At 39.7% G+C, this 18074-nt stretch overlaps 1 protein-coding gene across 2 annotated transcripts; it reads left to right on the forward strand.

The window, feature by feature from the left end:
* The first annotated feature begins 1105 nt into the window (after window positions 1–1105).
* On the forward strand, window positions 1106–5650 carry LOC146697235 (homeobox protein orthopedia B-like). 2 transcript variants are annotated; one of them, XM_085475859.1, is made up of 3 exons: window positions 1106–1288; window positions 1580–1974; window positions 4296–5650. In XM_085475859.1, exons 1-3 carry the CDS (start codon window positions 1213–1215, stop codon window positions 4797–4799), a joined length of 975 nt encoding a protein of 324 aa, XP_085331985.1. In that variant the 5' UTR covers window positions 1106–1212; the 3' UTR covers window positions 4800–5650. The 2 variants fall into 2 exon arrangements, with proteins under 2 accessions (XP_085331985.1, XP_085331986.1); XM_085475860.1 differs by having other exon boundaries at window positions 1106–1249.
* The last annotated feature ends 12424 nt before the right edge of the window (window positions 5651–18074 follow it).

Here is an 18074-nt window from a genome sequence, read left to right on the forward strand (position 1 = left end):
ACCTATTTAGTCCCAGGCGGTGGTCTATTCACCAGGCTCACCCTGACATCTGCCAAAAGCCTTCTCTAACCAGCACTGTCTGGAGAAGTAAGAGTGGAGCGCAAATCAATGCGCTGTCCTGTTAATTGTATAATAGACCTACTTATGGACTTCTGCTAAAGGGGCACAATCGTTTAGGGTCCACCACGTCTGATTTTGTTTGAACCAAGCAGGCCTAAATACCTTTAATTGGGCCAGTGTTGATGAAAAGTCGATGGGAGTTAAAGCGGCCGATCACCGACGGTGTTTAAATCCATCTGTACTCGTTTATTTATTTATTTCCACGATTTGTCTCCACAAATCACCTGCCATGAGGGAATGGGAGCTATATTTGTTTTGTTTGTGAGCCAAGGACGGGAGGGAATAGGGGCTCTGAGGGGTTAGAAGGAGGTCTGGTGTGATAACGTTTCTTGTTCTTATTGCCTTTGTGTTTTTTATGACCAATGTCCAAACTGATAAGTACAAAAGAGACTCAATTTGCTCCCCTTAATAAATAAACAGCAACCAGCTTTAAAATTGTAACCGTAGATTTCTGTCCCTTCATTTGCTAAACGAATCCTGGCTTTACTGTGTGAACAGTCTGAATTATACAGTGAAGGGATTTAAAAATTAAGATTTTGATGTGTTCAATTAGAGTGACAATACAGTTTCCCTTTCAAATAAGTGTCAGCTCCTTTAACGAAGTAAAACAAGCCTCTGCATGCGCTCTCCTCCCGTATTTTACATGTGTTTCTATGTACTAACGGAAGTCCTGTCAGGGCACGGACTATATGAGATTAAACAAACACATTAAGATGTTTAACGTGGGATAATTTGAGCATGAAAAGCTAATAAATCAGAGGACGGAATGGCAGAGGATTGAATTGTAGTATTTCGTGCGCGTTTGGGTCTGCGCGTGCGCGCTTACGTGCGCGCCTGTGTTAAAAAAAGAAGGGGGAGTCACGTCGCTGACATTTCCAAGCTCCTGCTCTGATTGGCTCTTATTTGAGGAAGCTCACGGGTTCTTTCAACTAATAAGCGCCTCCCCATCGCTCTAAAGGACATTATAATGCAAGGGACCTCCTTTTTAACCACAAACCGAATTTTCGTTCATTTAGACCATATATACTTTTTAAATTGACCCAAAGTTGTAGGATTTTTTTTGGAGCGCATTTCGCCCTGGAGCGGTACGCGATGCTCTCTCATGCCGACCTCCTGGATGCTCGGCTCGGTGAGTTATCATCACTAAACTCCGGCCCTAAACTCCAGTGTAAGATTTCAACTTTTTGTCTAACGTTGTGAAGTGATAAATAGACTGTGTGGTTAATTGTGTTAATAACTAAGTGGTTTATCGTTGGTCGAAGCAATTTATAAGTAATTTATCAGCACAGAAAAATTATACCATAAAATACCAACGTAAATTTAGTATATTGTGTTTTTAATGCCACCTGTGCTGCCTGTTATATTTTAAAGACTCAAAGCATTTCATATAACTTTGTTTATAAGACGCTGCGGTACTCGGCATATTTACTCAAATCCCCTCTCCTACTCATCCTCTCAGGGATGAAGGATGCTGCAGACTTACTCGGACACCGAGAAGCTCTCAAATGCCGGCTGGGAGGTGGAGTTCCAGACCAGGGGCATCCGGGAGACATGCCTCCTGGTTCAGACTCTGTTGAAGGAACCACTCTCCTGCCGGGTGAAGACATCGCCACTGTAGGATCCAACTCTGCGGGCATGCCGGTGAACGGGAAGGAGCAGGAGAAGCAGCAGCAACAGCCGCAGCAGAACTCCGGCCAGACCACAAGCCAGCAGAAGCAGAAGCGGCACAGGACGCGTTTCACACCGGCGCAGCTCAATGAGCTGGAGCGAAGCTTCGCCAAAACCCACTACCCTGATATCTTCATGAGGGAGGAACTGGCGCTAAGGATCGGCCTCACCGAGTCCAGAGTTCAGGTAAATACAATAATGCAGAGACTCGCATAACAATTCAGGGTGGGGCTTTGGAAACAGTTTTTTTACGATTTGTAAATATCCAAAATAAATACATAAATACAAAAAAATTAAATAAAATCATCATCATAATAATTACCATTTCAATCCGCCTGGAAGATAGTGAACAGAATCGGTTGTGTCACAAGAGGAAACCACGTGCCTCTGTGTTATTAAAAGACATTTTTATTTTTAATCATTTGTCATTTTACCCTAATTAATTTGTAGTTAATTTTCACCCAATACCAACATATTTTGTGGACGTTTCAAGTTTGGATGAACTACTTGGAATTTCAAAGCTAACCATCGAAATGGCGCCACTTGCTCAGTCTAAGTTAAAATAAGCCAAGACTTAAATGAGAGTCTATACAATATACTTCAAGTAAAGGAGTACATTTTGCTTTTTCAGGTACCGCGTGTGAAATATCTCTCCCCAGTATCACTGTGCATAAAAACGATAGCATAGCCTCGCCGTGTCCAGATTTTCCAGTAATAACTGTTTAAGAAAATAGTTTCTGCTTAAATTGAGTTGCATGACGCAAGTATCCCATAATATATTCAACTTTAACCTGATATCTGACTAATATTTAATTGTGAGAGCATCCGGTCCACAAAGGGCTCTGTCCAAGGTACTGAAACATTTCTCATTTGAGGATGAGGAATTCGATGGTCATCTGGCTTTTACAAATTCCAGAAAAAATCCGTGTATCGCCACTCATGGAGACTTTTTTTTTCTTCTTTTTTTCGTTTCTTTGTTTTATTTTGCAATTTTGTACTTCCAACAATTACACGGGGAGCATTACGGCTTTGATCATTATCTCTGATTTTTTTTTCATTTATTTAACCATCTAATAAAATAAATCTTCAAGTACTAGAAGATAGCCTTCCAGATATTTTTCTCGGACTACATTTATGAGAATTTCCGTAACAAAATATGATTACACATTTGTAAAAAAAAAAAAAACAAACTCTCTTATTAATCGCACGTGATTATTTGACAGTTTTGAGAAAACTAAAGAGAGAAGGAACATGCTAGGCTCTAATAAACAAAACACATTACCAACCAATTTCAGTCTTATTTATAACAGTGAACGGGTTATTAAACCGTGATGTGAAATTCATGCAAATTATCCCACTGAAAGCAATAAAACCAGTATAATCATTAGTCACCGTAATAATCCATTCTTTATTCCAACCAGTGCAGGATCCTAACCGCTCAGTGCATGCCGGCTCATAGTCGGTGTTGGTAAACATTAGTGCAGGCCGTGCAGGTGCAGCCTTGAGTGGGCGTGTTGGCCCGAGCGCGTGCCTCCACACAGCCTCTCTCCTTTAAAATGCTCTATCAGCGACGTCTTAATAGGACTCAAGAATATATTGTACTTTTTTAATGGAATGAGAAATTGCATTTTCTTTCCCCCCGAGTGTAATGGGTTTGGGCGACGTTTCACGGCTGGCTGAGCGGAATGAGAGCGAGATTTCACTTTTAATATGGAGGCATCGACTCACGGCCTCGTGCGCGCATTAATCACACCCGAAGATGAAATCTTTATAAAGCCCAGCGGTGTCGCGCGTGCGTTTTCAGCTGTATGGCTCGGTGTGTTTGTGGGTTTTCTCGCGCATAGCCAACAGACGGGCATTTTTTATTTTCGCATAGATGCTGTACAGCGATGCGGGCCATTTGTATTTAAGCCCGCGCAATATTTAGGGCAATTTTCAGTTAATCTGCTTGTAAATAAGATGTTAGAAAGATAAATTGCTCGACTCCTTGCTGCAGAACTTGAGTAACAAACCCTCTGACGCACACATTTTTACACCACAGCTATTTCTGTCTCCTACAGAATATAAATGTTCTCTTACTTTTGTTTTATTTACTGGAACCTTTTTTTTTTTTTTTTTTTTTACAATTTCTTTCGAAATACTTCGCTTCATCTTTAGAGATTCGAAACTTTCGGCACTCCCAAAAGCTTATTTTGAGGTTTGGGGTTATAAGTACACTATTAAAATTTTCTCTGACTGTTGGCCAACAATTATTCAAAGTGGTTGGCCTTAGAAAAGTCCTGGGCCAAGAGAAGAGGTCTAATAATAATTCGATTAAATTTAGTTAGTTCCACCTCAAAATGAGATTATTATGGTGAAGAATGCTATTATTGTGTCCATTGCAATATGGCTTCATATGGATGAGAACGTGGCATCTTTCCTGGTTAAAATAAACACACAGTGCCCAAGAAATATATCACGTATGTTTCTCAGTACCTCTAAATGTCGATTTGTGTCTCTGATTTCAGGTTTGGTTCCAGAATAGACGCGCTAAGTGGAAGAAAAGGAAGAAGACCACTAATGTTTTCCGTGCACCGGGTACCCTGCTCCCAACACCGGGCCTGCCACAGTTTTCTGCCGCTGCCGCCATGGAGAACAGCCTGTGCTCCTTCCACGCCAACGACTCTCGCTGGGCTACGGGGATGCCGGGGGTCTCCCAGCTGCAGCTCCCCCCCGCTCTGGGTCGCCAGCCAGGCATGGCGCAGTCACTGTCACAGTGCAGCCTTGGTCCAGGCCCGCCACCAAACTCCATGGGTCTCTCTAACGGCCTGTCCTCCAACGGCTCCGGTCTGCAGTCCCACCTCTACCAGACGCCTTTTCCAGGAATGTCGGCCTCCCTCTCCGGCCCTACGAACGTATCGGGCTCCCCACAGCTGTGTAGCTCCCCGGACAGTGACATGTGGAGAGGAACGAGCATCGCGTCTCTGAGGCGCAAAGCGCTGGAGCACACAGTGTCCATGAGTTTCACTTAGTGACTTTTGACCACACCGCACCCTATTCCATCAAACACCCCTCTCCCAGCCCCGCCTGGCTCCTTCTTTTTTCCTGTTTTTAATCCAGCTATTTAGATCAAAATGAGAGAACGAATGAAGTAATCAGGCCTTAAATGTGAGGAGAGAAAAAAAGAGGTAAATGCCACCTCATAAAGACCAAATAATGATAATAACAAAAGGACAACATTTATTGACAAACGGAAGAAAAAAAATGGGGTCATTTATCTCGTTAATTCAAACGGATTTTTTTCTTACCAGCTATTGTTGATAAATACTATTGTAATGATCTTTAGACTATAGGCCCTAATTACCGAGAGCCAAACAATCGTCGTATTTACGTTGTCATTGAGCGTGTCTTTACGCACGTTATTGTGTTCAGGTGAGGTTGTGTTATGTCAAACGGTTATTTATAAGATTGGGTATTTTGATAGCAGCCTGCCACACACGCACCAAACTGACAGTGAGCCTACTGAACTGGGTCTCGGGCATGCACTGTGCATGTGGATTTAATAATTAAAGGAGAAAACGGTGCCCACTCAGACTGAACAGGTGCTTTTGTTTGGTGACCTCAGTCCCGTCTGCATGGGACGGGATCACACACACACACGGGCGATCTTTCAGTAGGCCTACTCTGTTTTAGGATGTTTTGTGTAGATAAAACATTCTTGCTATGTACCCGCTGGTCTTTTTTGTGACATGTTTTAACTTATTGTATGTGATATTACTTGACACATTTCTTAAATGTTTGATCTTACATCGAAATGCACCACATTGACGGGTTTGTACCAATTTAAAATGAGCAAACAAATAAAAATAATTTTCAAGAATGTCAAAAACAAGAATGATGTATGTCTCCATTAAATTTAAACGCATAATGATTATTTTGAATACATTTCCAAGGACGGTGAAGCGTTTGCTACGATATCTACTGTAATACTAGTTTAGGCGATTTGAACTATCCATTGCCTTGGATTATCCACAGTTACATGTTATCAGTACGCGTCTGACTGCTATATGACATAATTTTGTTGCACAAATTATTATTTTTTTGGTTATTGCTCAGTGACCTAAAGAGGTGTTTTTGCAGGGTTTATGAGGAGACAGGGTTAAAGGGTTTGTGAAGGGTGACTGGTCTTATGGTGGCAGACAGCAGCGGTAAAGATACCAGGCTGAGATGTCAGCGCTGTGATGTGACGGTCATTGATTTTAACCATGACGGTCATCCCACTGAACACACTGGATGGACTGAAACTAAACGGAGGGATCGCAAGGCTACGACTCAAAGGAATACACCAGCTTATACTGTATAACTTATATGCTTAGGTAAAGGTTGGTGCTATGACCCTAGCACGCTAAAAAGGAAGTTAAAAATTGCTCCATTATGCTATCCAAAGAGGTCATTATAGGAGTGCTAGACGACATGAAAATATCCACATATTATTCTATGAATGGAACAAAACCAGGACCGTGGAAAGCAGCAACCACTTTATTTGATCAATGATTTAAATGTAAAGTTTATTCTAATATGGAGCCAGAGAGGAAATAGTAAATTGCTGTCATTTGCTCTTAGCTAGTGGATGTTTGTTAATCATATTGTTATTATATCAAAACCGGAGATACCTCCGTTTAATTACTTACAGTTTATAACATATGGATCAGTTTAGGACTTTTCCATCATGCAATTTTAACTCAAATGGTTATAGCTAGCAATTTTAGACCAGGATGTTGGATAATACCAATGTAAATAGCATACCTGTTAAAAGTGGGATTGTCAGTAAGCTAGAAAACACAAGGATCCAAACGCATACTAACAATATATATAAAAATATTAAAATTATGATTAAAATACAGCAATAAGCTCTTGGCAAGTGTATCAGAGGTGTTATGTAAACATTAAGCATGGAGCTCAATATTGTGGCTTCAGTCTGTTCCACAATGCATTAGCAATAACGTGTTCATGGGCAAATCACTATTTGTGTGCCTGTCAGTCAGCACCATAACAACACCATATTAATTAAATCAAATGATATTTTAGATGTTGCTTTGGGAAGTTTTCTTACCATTTTCTACATGTTACACATAAGAAAAGTTATATATAAGTTATATATACATAATATGTTTTGTCACTTCCAACAGGACAAAATTGATCCATGTGGTTAACTTAACCAATGTAGTAGACTCACAGTTAGTGTGTAAAGAGTCGGCGATTAAGCTGGTAAAACCAAGCTGAAACAGATAATAGAATGGTAGTTATATATTTAAAAATGCAACCCAGTGAAGCATTTATGAATCAAAACTAATCATTAACCCAAATCTGGTAAACTGACATGTTTTCAGATGTAATGGATAATATTCATTATTCATTACATCAGATTTATGATTAGCTCTATAATGTTTAAAACATTACATGCACATCATGACAAAAAATACAAATCAACTGTATGAGGCAGTTTGCTTTTGTACCTTTTCATCATTTGACATTTATCTAAAATTCCTCATTACTTGCCAATCAGTTCTGTAATAGGAAAACCTCTCACCTTGTTTATGTTGCTTTGATTTTAAATTATCCTGATGTGATGTGTGATGTCTATAGCCTCAGAAGCAGCCCTGAATGTGGTAAATACAATTTTTCCATTATGAAAGTTAGCAGACCTCACTGTCTGTGTCAAAGAGTGTAAGTGTCAGCTTAGCCTGAAATCACAGTAGCTCAAATTAATCAGCGTGTTAACCTCATCTCGCTGCCGGTGCTGAGGCCAATTTATGGTCACGGGATGGTAATTGATGAGATATGGCATTACCATAAGCAGTCCCACTGCCTGTAAACTTATAATTGGAGTTTCTGTAACAATGCTGTGAGGTTAAACAAAGGATTAATCATAATTAACAAAAGTATATTACTTTCCCCATATTAAACAGTTGGCTCCCACCTTTTCTATTAGCATAAATTTGTTTGCAGTCATTTATGGAATTATTGGAAATACCAACTCAAGTCGAGACCCTGAAAAATTCATTTATTCCATTCTGTGTGTATATATGAGAGAGCCAGAGAATAAAAGCCTGTGCTTCTGCTTGGAGAAATTAACTTGAATGAGATGGCCTAAAACAAAGTTTTCCACCAAGCAATAAAAACTTTTTTGACTTAAGGTATTTTAGGATGTGTCATATGTTCCCAGCAGGATCACAAGTGGCTACACTAACAAATGCAGTGATTGTGTTACATTGTTTAGTGTATAACACACCAGCATATACAGAGGGAGGAAAACCTAAAAACAACTGAAAGCAATGGAAATCGTTATGAATGTAAATGAAAATGGAAAACGCTGCAATCCAGCACCAGTGTCAACCTGAGATATGAAGCAGATGTTTAACCCACTCGACCAACCTTTCTGCTTTCACGTTACATTTCAAAGTAAATGCCATCTTTTGTAAAACAGAAATTTAAAACTTACTAATTACCAAGTTGTTGTTTTTTTTTTAAACTGATTGACTGTTTACATTATAACTTGAGGCCATTGCTTATCCGTCTTGTAAACAGTATTTACATCCTAGTGGGAGTCAATCAATGAATCCAGGAGGCCCACCCACTCTCCAGAGACTTGCAATTACCAGATACTGCGTGGCAGTTGATCAAAAACGATAACAGCCACAGCCAAAATGACTACTGCTCCACCCATTCAGACAGGAGCTGTAGTGGTGTCAGCCTGAGTGTATGTTGTGTTTCTGCTAAATCTAGTTCTATGCATAGCTCAGCCCACCAGATCCGGCCCTGTGCTGACTACTGTGTCCTGGGCTGCAGTAACAGATGTGAAATCACATTACCCAAACGCTGCAATTAGTCTCACTCGCTCGCGGGTTAATGAGTTTGTGGAAATGTGCGACCCATTCCTCATTAGGTAATTTCTCATGCACTGATGAGAGAGGGAGAGAGAGAGAGATGTGGGTATACCAAGTTAGTAGAAATGACACATAGTTTGCTGCAACATATACTGTAAAGCAACATACAGCTCAGGGAGGGGGTTTTATCACCATACTCACATAGGTCTTCTTCTATTTGCATTAAAATAAAAATATTTGTGACATATGACTTGAATTCATAAAAAAGGGTCACCATTTCCTCTGTTATGTCAAGAGTTCCTTTGCAGAGGGTTTGTAGTGCAGCTTCTGTCATCTGCTGCAGTTATATATGACTTTCTCATTATGGTGTGACTATGCTTTTTGCCTTGCTGTGAGGCCACAGCGCCTGCGTGTGAATAGACAGCCCAGGGCAAAGCTCTGTCACCACACAATGGACAACAACAAAAGAACTAATTAGCAATCAATTACCGACATGTTTCTGTCCTGCACCTTTTATGTGGTTAGAGTGTAGGGCAGGTTACCACCACTCAACATGTCCCATTCACACAGACACATACACACGCGCACACACAGACCACCTTCTGCCTGTATGTGTGTGTGCGTGTGTGTAGTTTCTGGTTGATTTGGATGATTGCAGGGATGTATGTCGTAGCCCAGGGACACACGGTTTTCCGAAAGAGAATGTAACCTCTCTCATAAAGGTAAAAAAAAATAAATCTTCAAATTAATCCAATTTAGGCCTTTAGAGGAAGTTGCTTTTCACCATGTCTGCACCCAAGAGTGCAAAAGATAGTTGTTCATTAGCCTCATCTGTGCCAATCAGTCTCTAAACTCTCCTATGTTGTATCTCATTGCTTCTCTTCATTGTTATTATTACTTGTAGTTGATGTAAAGGGCAAATTTCATTTCATTAAAGAAGACTGAATCCACAATTTCATAAAAAAACAGCATCGGTAAAGTAGATTTAGTGTCTAATTTGAGCACGTACCTTGCTCATTTCACCATGTTCCTCTCTGTTGCTGTGTAACACACGCACACCCACACTCGCACACACAGTGACATCTGGGCGAAAGTGTGCTGTGAAGAGTCTGCGAGTGCCTCTCATGATAACAACTCTGCATCTCAACAACCTACATCCATCATCATCAACACTAACATCTGCTCTGAGCCTCAGCCTTAAATCTCTTTCTACTCCCCCAGCCCTTTACTCCTCTCTTTTTTCCACCCTCTCTTCCCCTTTCTTACACTCAGCAGCTCTTCTTTTGCTCCTTAAGATGTTTATGAAAAGATGTTTATGAAAAGAGGCCCCTTTTTATATAACTCTCCTTCCTGTGCTCTGACCAAATCCCGTCATCTGCTGATTATGTGTAGACATGCTTTTGTTTAAACCAGCCTTAGAAATCAATATTTAATGATGATGTTATCAGTGCTTTTATGTGTAATTTAGCCCGAATGTCAGTATGAATGAGACTCTGTCAGGTTTATGACGTCAAGCATTTATTTTCTGTTAATGGGTGCTCCTGGTGGTACACAAACCAAAACCCAGTGGACGTCTGATGGATTTGTCTGTTTCATTTCTGTTCACGCATGCATTCACAGGCAGGCGTGCATGCATACACCACATAACCACCTTTAAACCCACACACACACACACACACACACACACACACACACACACACACACACACACACACTTTATTTGATTATTATTTATTATTTTACTATTGAAAATAAATGAAGTGGAAATTTGATGTGTAAAAATAGCTGATAAATTCCAGAAATACCACACTGTGATTGCTGTATAATACTAGAAAATGGCATTGAATGCAATGGCACTGTCCACATTAGTCTGAGCTTAAAACACAATCAATCAAAGCAAGTTTGTTTCCAAACAAACTGCTTTTTTTTTGACAGTCACCTCTTCAGCTCTGGGAGCCAACACTGTTGAGAGGCAATAATCGTGATAGTTTTTTCAGTCATTTTTCTCCCAATAACAAGCCATTTTTAATCCAATTAGGAGTGCTAACGTGAGAGGCATAATACCACGGCCCCTGGGACAGATGAGAGAATATGCAGGACATTTATCCCGACAGTCAATATTGGATTTCTCACTAAGCAGCTGTGCCTGCTCTCTCTGACATTCTCCACCTCTGCACAGTGATCCGTCCTGATTAAAGCGGCTTTTCTACTTTATCAACATTCATTACATGACCTGGTCATGCATGGCCACCAGGAGTAGCAAAGTTACATGCCTCACGTTGGGGTTTTCCTACTGCACTTTTTCTTTTTATTCAACTGTCTAGTGAAAAACGATATATCACTTGGCGTTCTGTTTCATTCTAGACGGGGTTTTGAAATTGTAAGAGCAGACAAGTGTGTTCTGGTATTCCCCGAAAACTTTTCTCACCTACACTGAAAGGGTAGATTTGTTTTCAAAGGTTAAAGCAGAATACAGCTGGGTAAACTGGTTTAGTATTACAGCATAAAGCAGGTATGTGACTAAATCATCCAACTGTTGTGATGCCTAATTTTGTGATTTGATTTTCTGAATCCATGAATTTTAATCCTGGGTGAATCTGATTTTTGCTTGTATTTGTTGTTTTGCTATTCGTTCACCTTTGTTAAGACAGAAAGATAATTCAATGTGAAACTCTTCAGGTTGAACAAGTAACAAAGAGCTGCCAGTAAAGCCAACAGCAGCTAAACAGTGCCACCTTCTGGTAGCTGTCTGGTAGCTCGCAGCGCTGTTTTTTAATCGTTCATGCCATTTTTTTTTCTCAAGAAAATCCAGACAGATGGTCAATAGATTTTATTTCACCTCGGTATCACTTAATCACTTAATGAAATATGTCTGTTAACTCTGCAGAGAATTATTTTTCCATCAAAACCTAGTTAATAAAACAGAAAGTGGACGAAAAAAGGGCTGCTGTTTATAGCTGATTGCAGTCGATAAATTTATGCAGTGTACTGAATCATTGTCATTGAATACATTGATTATGTAGACTAATCAATGTGTATTAGGCTGGATAAGACTGCCCAGACCACAGTGAGCCTGAATGATGAAGGAACACATTTAAAGGCCCACCCATCTCTGCCTTGAGCAGACATGTTTCAGAGTGTGAGGAAACTCTAAGCAGGTGGAAGAAAATGTTTATTTTATATATTTTAAACTGATGCACAAGATCAGTATGAGCTGTATAAAAAGATTTTCATTATGCTAGCATTCAGGCAAAGTCTGTCAATATATAAAGCAAGAAAAGTTCCCCTCCTCCGAAGAGTTAAGAGATAAAAAATGTTGCCCAGGACTTAGCTAGAAGTATTTGGAGCTGACCTAAAATCATTTTTTGAAGGAGTAAGAGGTTTTAACAGCCAATTAAAGACCTTCAACTATATACTTGTCTTCTGCACTGTTCCTGCCTGCCTAACAAATGGCAACTGTCTTGCCACAAGGTACTCTCAGGCTCTCTCAAGTTAGCCACTGACTCACATAAATAAAAACATCAGACAAGTGTCTGCTTTTTTTCCCCACAGTCACTGCTTGAAATTGAAAAAATGATTTCCAAGATATGAGCTGAAAGGCCACTGTCTGACATACAGGAGCCTCCAGAGACTTTGTACAAATAGGAGCATGGCCTGAAGAACCAAAGTGTGTTCTATAACAATAAAAAGTGGTCCTAAATCATTAACCCAGCAGGTAAATGTATTCGCTTTTGCAAAAACAACTTCAAGCCACCAAATCCCTATGACTAAGGGTGATTTTTGCATTATTTGTTTAAAGAAAGTTTAAGCAATAGCTTAAACTTTGGTATGTGTTATTTTACCATACCAGGTTTGGTGAGCACTGATATTGAGGATCATGCTTGAGTTAGTTACTACACTTTATGTAAGACTTTGTTTTATTACCAAAAAAACAAAACAAAGTGTATAAAGAAACTAGTATAATAGCAGCATACACATGAAATAGTGAGTTTTATTTTATTTTTTAGTTTGAGCAATCGATTTCATCATCCAAACAAAACTGGAGTTGATTTGTTTTAAGTGATTATCTTACTCCCTAAGCTTTTCTGTCAAATCCTGCTCTCTGTTTATATCAGTTTACCTAATTGTGTTTCATTGGGGAAAGTGGTCCCTGTTGGCTCCAGAACAATTATTTTGCATCACACTTTGTAATTATACTATTATGTAGAATTATTCTCATCGTCTGCATGCACCATCAATCATCCCTGTATAATTTGTGAATGTGCTTACTAGGAAACAGACAACAAAAAGCTCTTCACATCATGTTCCAGTGGCTCATTTCAGTGTATACAATACCTCAGTATTTTATTCTTAATATTAGCATAATCCGTGTTTGTTCAATAGCCTCGCCAATAATAGATTGAAGATTTTTTTAAAAAGATGTACGTTAAGAAAAAACTGTTTTTATCTAAATGTATTTTGTGCATTTATTATTTTTCTTTTTAACGTGTTGTCCCTATAACCCATAAATGCTTCAGCATGATCTCTTCTGACTACATAATGCATCACACAAAAGTCTAACATGGTAAAAACCAAACCAAATAAACAGGCCAGTGTCAGATGGGAGTCACCAGACCTCCCCTGAAGAACTTGGTTGGAAGGTAATTAAAAGAAGAGTGTGTTATCCATCGCTCCTCATTAATGCACTTTGAATTAGCCACTTTCAAGGGAGAGGAATGGGGAGGAGGGGACAAAGGAGAAAATCCATGCAGACTTTAAAGTAATCTCTCTCTGTCAGGTTGGTCCAAATGGGGAGGGTCAGCTCATTACAGCCCACACGGGAGATGAATGGGTCAGTCAGGCAGTGGGGAGAGCCGGGCTGGACCGCTGTGTTGACAGACAGATCCGCACAAGAACTGTGTGTTCCTGTGTGTGTAAAGGAGGCAACACACAATGAAGAAAAAAATCAAAAATACTTAGCTACATGTGTACGTTTGCCAGGGAGCAGGTGTTCAAAAGGAGGTTGCATGCTGGGCAGTAAGACAGGGTTAAGACACTAATGTCTGCAGTCAACAATCACTGTGATTTAACTTTAACCACATGGAGGGGTGACTGTCACATCTTGCCAGCTGGGACAATCATCCCAGATACAGCAAATCACACTCCTTTAAGTTTTTTTTAAACTGCTTCTATCTTTAGGAAAATCCTGGTAAACCAAATCAGTTGCATTTTTGAGAAAACTGTGGGAAGGATTTGTCATTGCCACTTGGAGCATCATTGAGAAGTTACCACTGATTCGTGCATTTCTTGAAGCAAAAATAGACCTGTTTCTGCATCTGCCACCAGATGGTGTTGTAGCCTTTTGTCTGGTGAAGACAGAAGCAGCTGGCTCCTCGCTTGTTTTTCTTAGTGATGATATTTATGGTATCTAAATTTAAAACATTTTAAACACATCTGAATTTGATGTTCTGATTTTAATATTCAAATGTACTGGGGGGGTTTTCTGTCCGTTTTTTCATATCACAATTACTGGGATATTCTTGTGTGCTGTTGGTTTAGTCATGCTAGTACTGTATTTTTATGGTTCCCCAAGAATAACACATTTACAGAGAAAGTTCATCCATGTGTAGCACAGGATGGCAATTCATTCATTCTTTCTCACCCTTCATTCAGTCAGGGTGATACACTGGGGGAGGTAATAGGGGAAGAGTGGTTGTTAAATATGGTTATTAGATTAGAAAATGAACTCTTCAAATAGGCCAGCACTGATGGAATTGCTGTATCTGTTCATCATTTAGAGCAGTATAATCAGACTCTGGGGTTACGTGTTCATTAAAATCTATCAATTCATTTAATAAATTGGATTTTAACAATTACAGTATGTATCACAGCTCCGCATCACACATACGCACACATCACATGACATGAAATTGCTAAGGGACGAGCATTTAACACCAGGAAATACACACACATGGGCACTCACCACGTAGCATTTTGCGAGCATTTTCCCTTTCCTGTGGTGTCATTCAGATTAGCAAAACACACTTTAAACAGTGAGACTCTGGCTAATAGGTTGAGGCATCTTCACAACGCAATGACTCTGTGAGGCAACTAATTATTAACACTGACTACTGGCTTTTAGATGAAAGTAACACACCTCGAATAGGTCATCAGCATTAAAAGTCAACAGGCTGACAGGCTGTTATAGTAAATGTTATTCATTATGTTCATTATTTTTTGTGGTTTGTTGTTCTGTGTGGCATCGTAGACCTTAATAACGATGGAAAAAAATGTCAGCTGTAATTAGCTCAAGGCGCACTTACGCACAGTCTCTCATCTTCATTTCAGATGAATGACAGAAAGAGAGGGCTATTTTATCAGATGTGTGTATGAGCGCTGACAGGCTGATCATCATCTCTTACACTCAGCTACATCTGAGTTTGACCTTTCACAGCGGCAGCACAGGCAGCTAAAAGTGGTCAACTCTAAATGACTTTCCTATGTCAAAACAAATTGAACTACATCGCAGACTCTCGCTCTCCCTTGTTGGCTCTTTCTTACTTTCTCCTTCCGGACACATATTCTGGTCTTTTTCCTTTTTTCATGTGCAGTATACGGTATGACTCACTGCTCATTTTGTTCTCACTTTGTCCAAAGATGTTATTTAGACCACAGCTGTCCATTTTGATTTCCTGGCTGTCAAATTGGCCAGCAAAAACAAGTAAAATGAATGAATAAAAATCTAAGCAAAGAGGTTATATCTCTCTAAACACAGAAGAAAGCAGGCTATAGCACAAGCACAAATCTGTGGCAAAATTTGGTGGTATTCTACTCAGTCTAATAGAGGTCTACTTGCAGTATCTGAAACAGTGGAACACAAAGCACCTTTTATCAAACTTCTATCAAACTGCTATGTGAAATATAAAAAATCATCCTCTCTCTAATTATCCTCTCTAATCTGATGAGTGTTTGACTAACTGACCTCAGTCAGTAAGTCAGACTTCAGACTTCTTGCAGAGAAACACCTCATTTCCTCACTATTCCTTTATTAGAGACGGGGAGCTAAAACACGTCCTTAAAAAGATAGTTGTCACAGTTGTCACAGATGTCTCTTAAGTCTTAACTCATTCACTGCCAGCCATTGGCAGTGAATGAGTTAAACCCATTGACTCATTCACTGCAATTGACGGCTATAGACGTCAATGGCAGTGAATGAGTTAATAGTAACCAGCAAGTGAGTCAAAAGTTGTCGCACATATTAGTCCCATCAGGCCACAAGTTGCTGATCAGAAAGCAGAAGCAGGAACAGAAAAGATTCTTTATATAGAATCAAAGATGTATTAATTCAAATAATTAATCATTATGGAAAAGATGCTTGGTATAAACTGAGTGTTTATCAATCAAGTAAATTTCTTTCGACCAAATTCCATCAACATTTTACATTGAACGTATGCAACACAATGGCATCGAAAATTTACATGCAATCAAATTACTGTACTTAAATGCAGCATTTTGGAAATGGGGATAAAACACAAAATAAGCAGTAACTCCAGCCTATCCCACTTGTCAGAGTACACTTCAGCTCATAATTCAAATAAAAAACTCAATTTAGGATCAGGGAACACTTTAACATGCTTTTCACTGAACTGTGAGAGGTTGTTGAGGTGCACAGAGAGAACATACATGCTCAGAAAAACTCTAAACCAAGCTAGAAGATTCATGGCAATGTCACCGTGAGGTAGCAGCACTAACCACTGCAGTTCTGTGCTCCCCGATGCCCAAATGTCAGGCAAATGTAATAGACTGAAACCAAATTGAAAGTGGTTCTTTAGCTGAAGGTTGACTCATGAGTGGCACTGCATAAACTCTGACTCATTCAGTATCTCAAAGGACATCTGAGAATTCATGACTTTTGCAATCTGAGCATTCATGTCCGAAAAGTGTATATATAAAAGAGCGCATGAGGTTCATTTTCTCTCCGCCAAAGTCTCAATATATTCATTTGTGTGACAAACTGCAGGAAAAAGTGGAGAGTGCAGATGCTTCCACCCTGGACCACTGCACCATACAATTAAGCAGTTAACATCCAGTCATCTATAAAAATTCAGAGCAGGCCCATTCAGTTCTGCTTTTGTATCAAGATGGCAAGAGGAAAATATCGAAGGGACTTTATAAGAGGGCTTATTGTTGGGGCACAGATGGCAGGTGCTTCAGTCAAATAGCCTATTCCATTAACAGGTGTTTTCATAGGAATGGTGAAGTGACATCAGCATTTAGATCTATGGAAATTTTACAGAAACACAGAATATTTGGTCTGACATTGCCTATTTGATGATTGTGATGCTCCTGCATTAGTGTGATATGGAAGTAAAAATAAAGCGGGAGTTCTTCCTCCTGACTGTGTCAGTAAGAAGAGTCCATCAAAAAATAGAGTCGTATTGTATTAAGATTCATTTCGATCCTTATTACAGAGGTGAATGCACACTGAAGAGTTCAGTGGTGCAAAACCCAGAGGCACTGGTCTAGAGACACATGTGGGAGAAGTGGTATCAGATGAGTCATCGTTCATCACGTCACAGGGCAAATGTGACGCACAGAAAGAGACTGGTACAGGCATGAATGCTTGACCTCCACTGTAAGGGGGATCCATAACCTCTGTAATAGCTCAGGAGTATTTTGCTATCATTGTTTGAGTGCATTTTTCTCCTTAGAGTTAAGGATCACTGCAAATCAAAATAAAGTTGTTCGGAGTGATCCTAGTAATCCTACCTACCCAGTTATGCAGTTATAGTGAATCATTTCTATCCTTATGGGAGTGGTCCCATCCAGGGTGACAACACAAGAGATGTCACAGCAGGACTTATTTGTAATGTAAATAACGTGAATTATTCAGTTTTGCTGGAGCAGTTAACAGATTTCAACCTTACTGAACACAATGAGAGTTTCTGGACAAATGTGTTTCCAGCACCACCATGGCCATCAAAACAGCAAATGAGGGAATATCCTTTGGGGAAAAAATACGGTTCATCCCTCTTATCAGTGTTCCTGAGACTTGAAGAATCAATACCAACAGTATTTGGCAGTTCAAATATGTCCCACGAGCTATTATTTTTCAATGAAGAGTCACCAAATTGACCACAAAGCACTATGTTAGCCTGTCTACTCAATGTTAAGCTGTGCAGCGATTTTAATAAACACTGACATGTTTCAAGTATTGCATTTCCTCCAATGAATTCATACGCAGTAATTATTAGTTTCTAAACATCTGAATTCCCTAAAAACAGCCTTGAATGACCGCTTTTATTCACTCATTATCAAAGTCATTTTTAAGTCCGCACGGCTAAATGTTTGTCACTAACCCTCTGATGTCGGCCTGCCTGCCTGTCTGGGCTGCTATAAAAGCTGCGATCTCACAGGCAGCTCCGTTATTCTCCCCTCAGC

This window comes from Copadichromis virginalis, linkage group LG12 (assembly GCF_057382275.1).
Source record: "Copadichromis virginalis isolate Kocher_CV1m ecotype Utaka linkage group LG12, C_Virginalis_male_GT1.1, whole genome shotgun sequence".
In the NCBI taxonomy this organism is placed as follows: domain Eukaryota; kingdom Metazoa; phylum Chordata; class Actinopteri; order Cichliformes; family Cichlidae; genus Copadichromis; species Copadichromis virginalis.

Bases quoted from the DNA above. Each gene is read 5' to 3' on its own strand.
- LOC146697235 (XM_085475859.1), top strand. From the start codon at position 1,213: ATGCTCTCTCATGCCGACCTCCTGGATGCTCGGCTCGGTGAGTTATCA. The intron at 1,289-1,579 runs GTAAGATTTCAA...TCATCCTCTCAG, and splicing joins CTCCGGCCCTAAACTCCAGT to GGATGAAGGATGCTGCAGAC. The intron at 1,975-4,295 runs GTAAATACAATA...CTCTGATTTCAG, and splicing joins TCACCGAGTCCAGAGTTCAG to GTTTGGTTCCAGAATAGACG.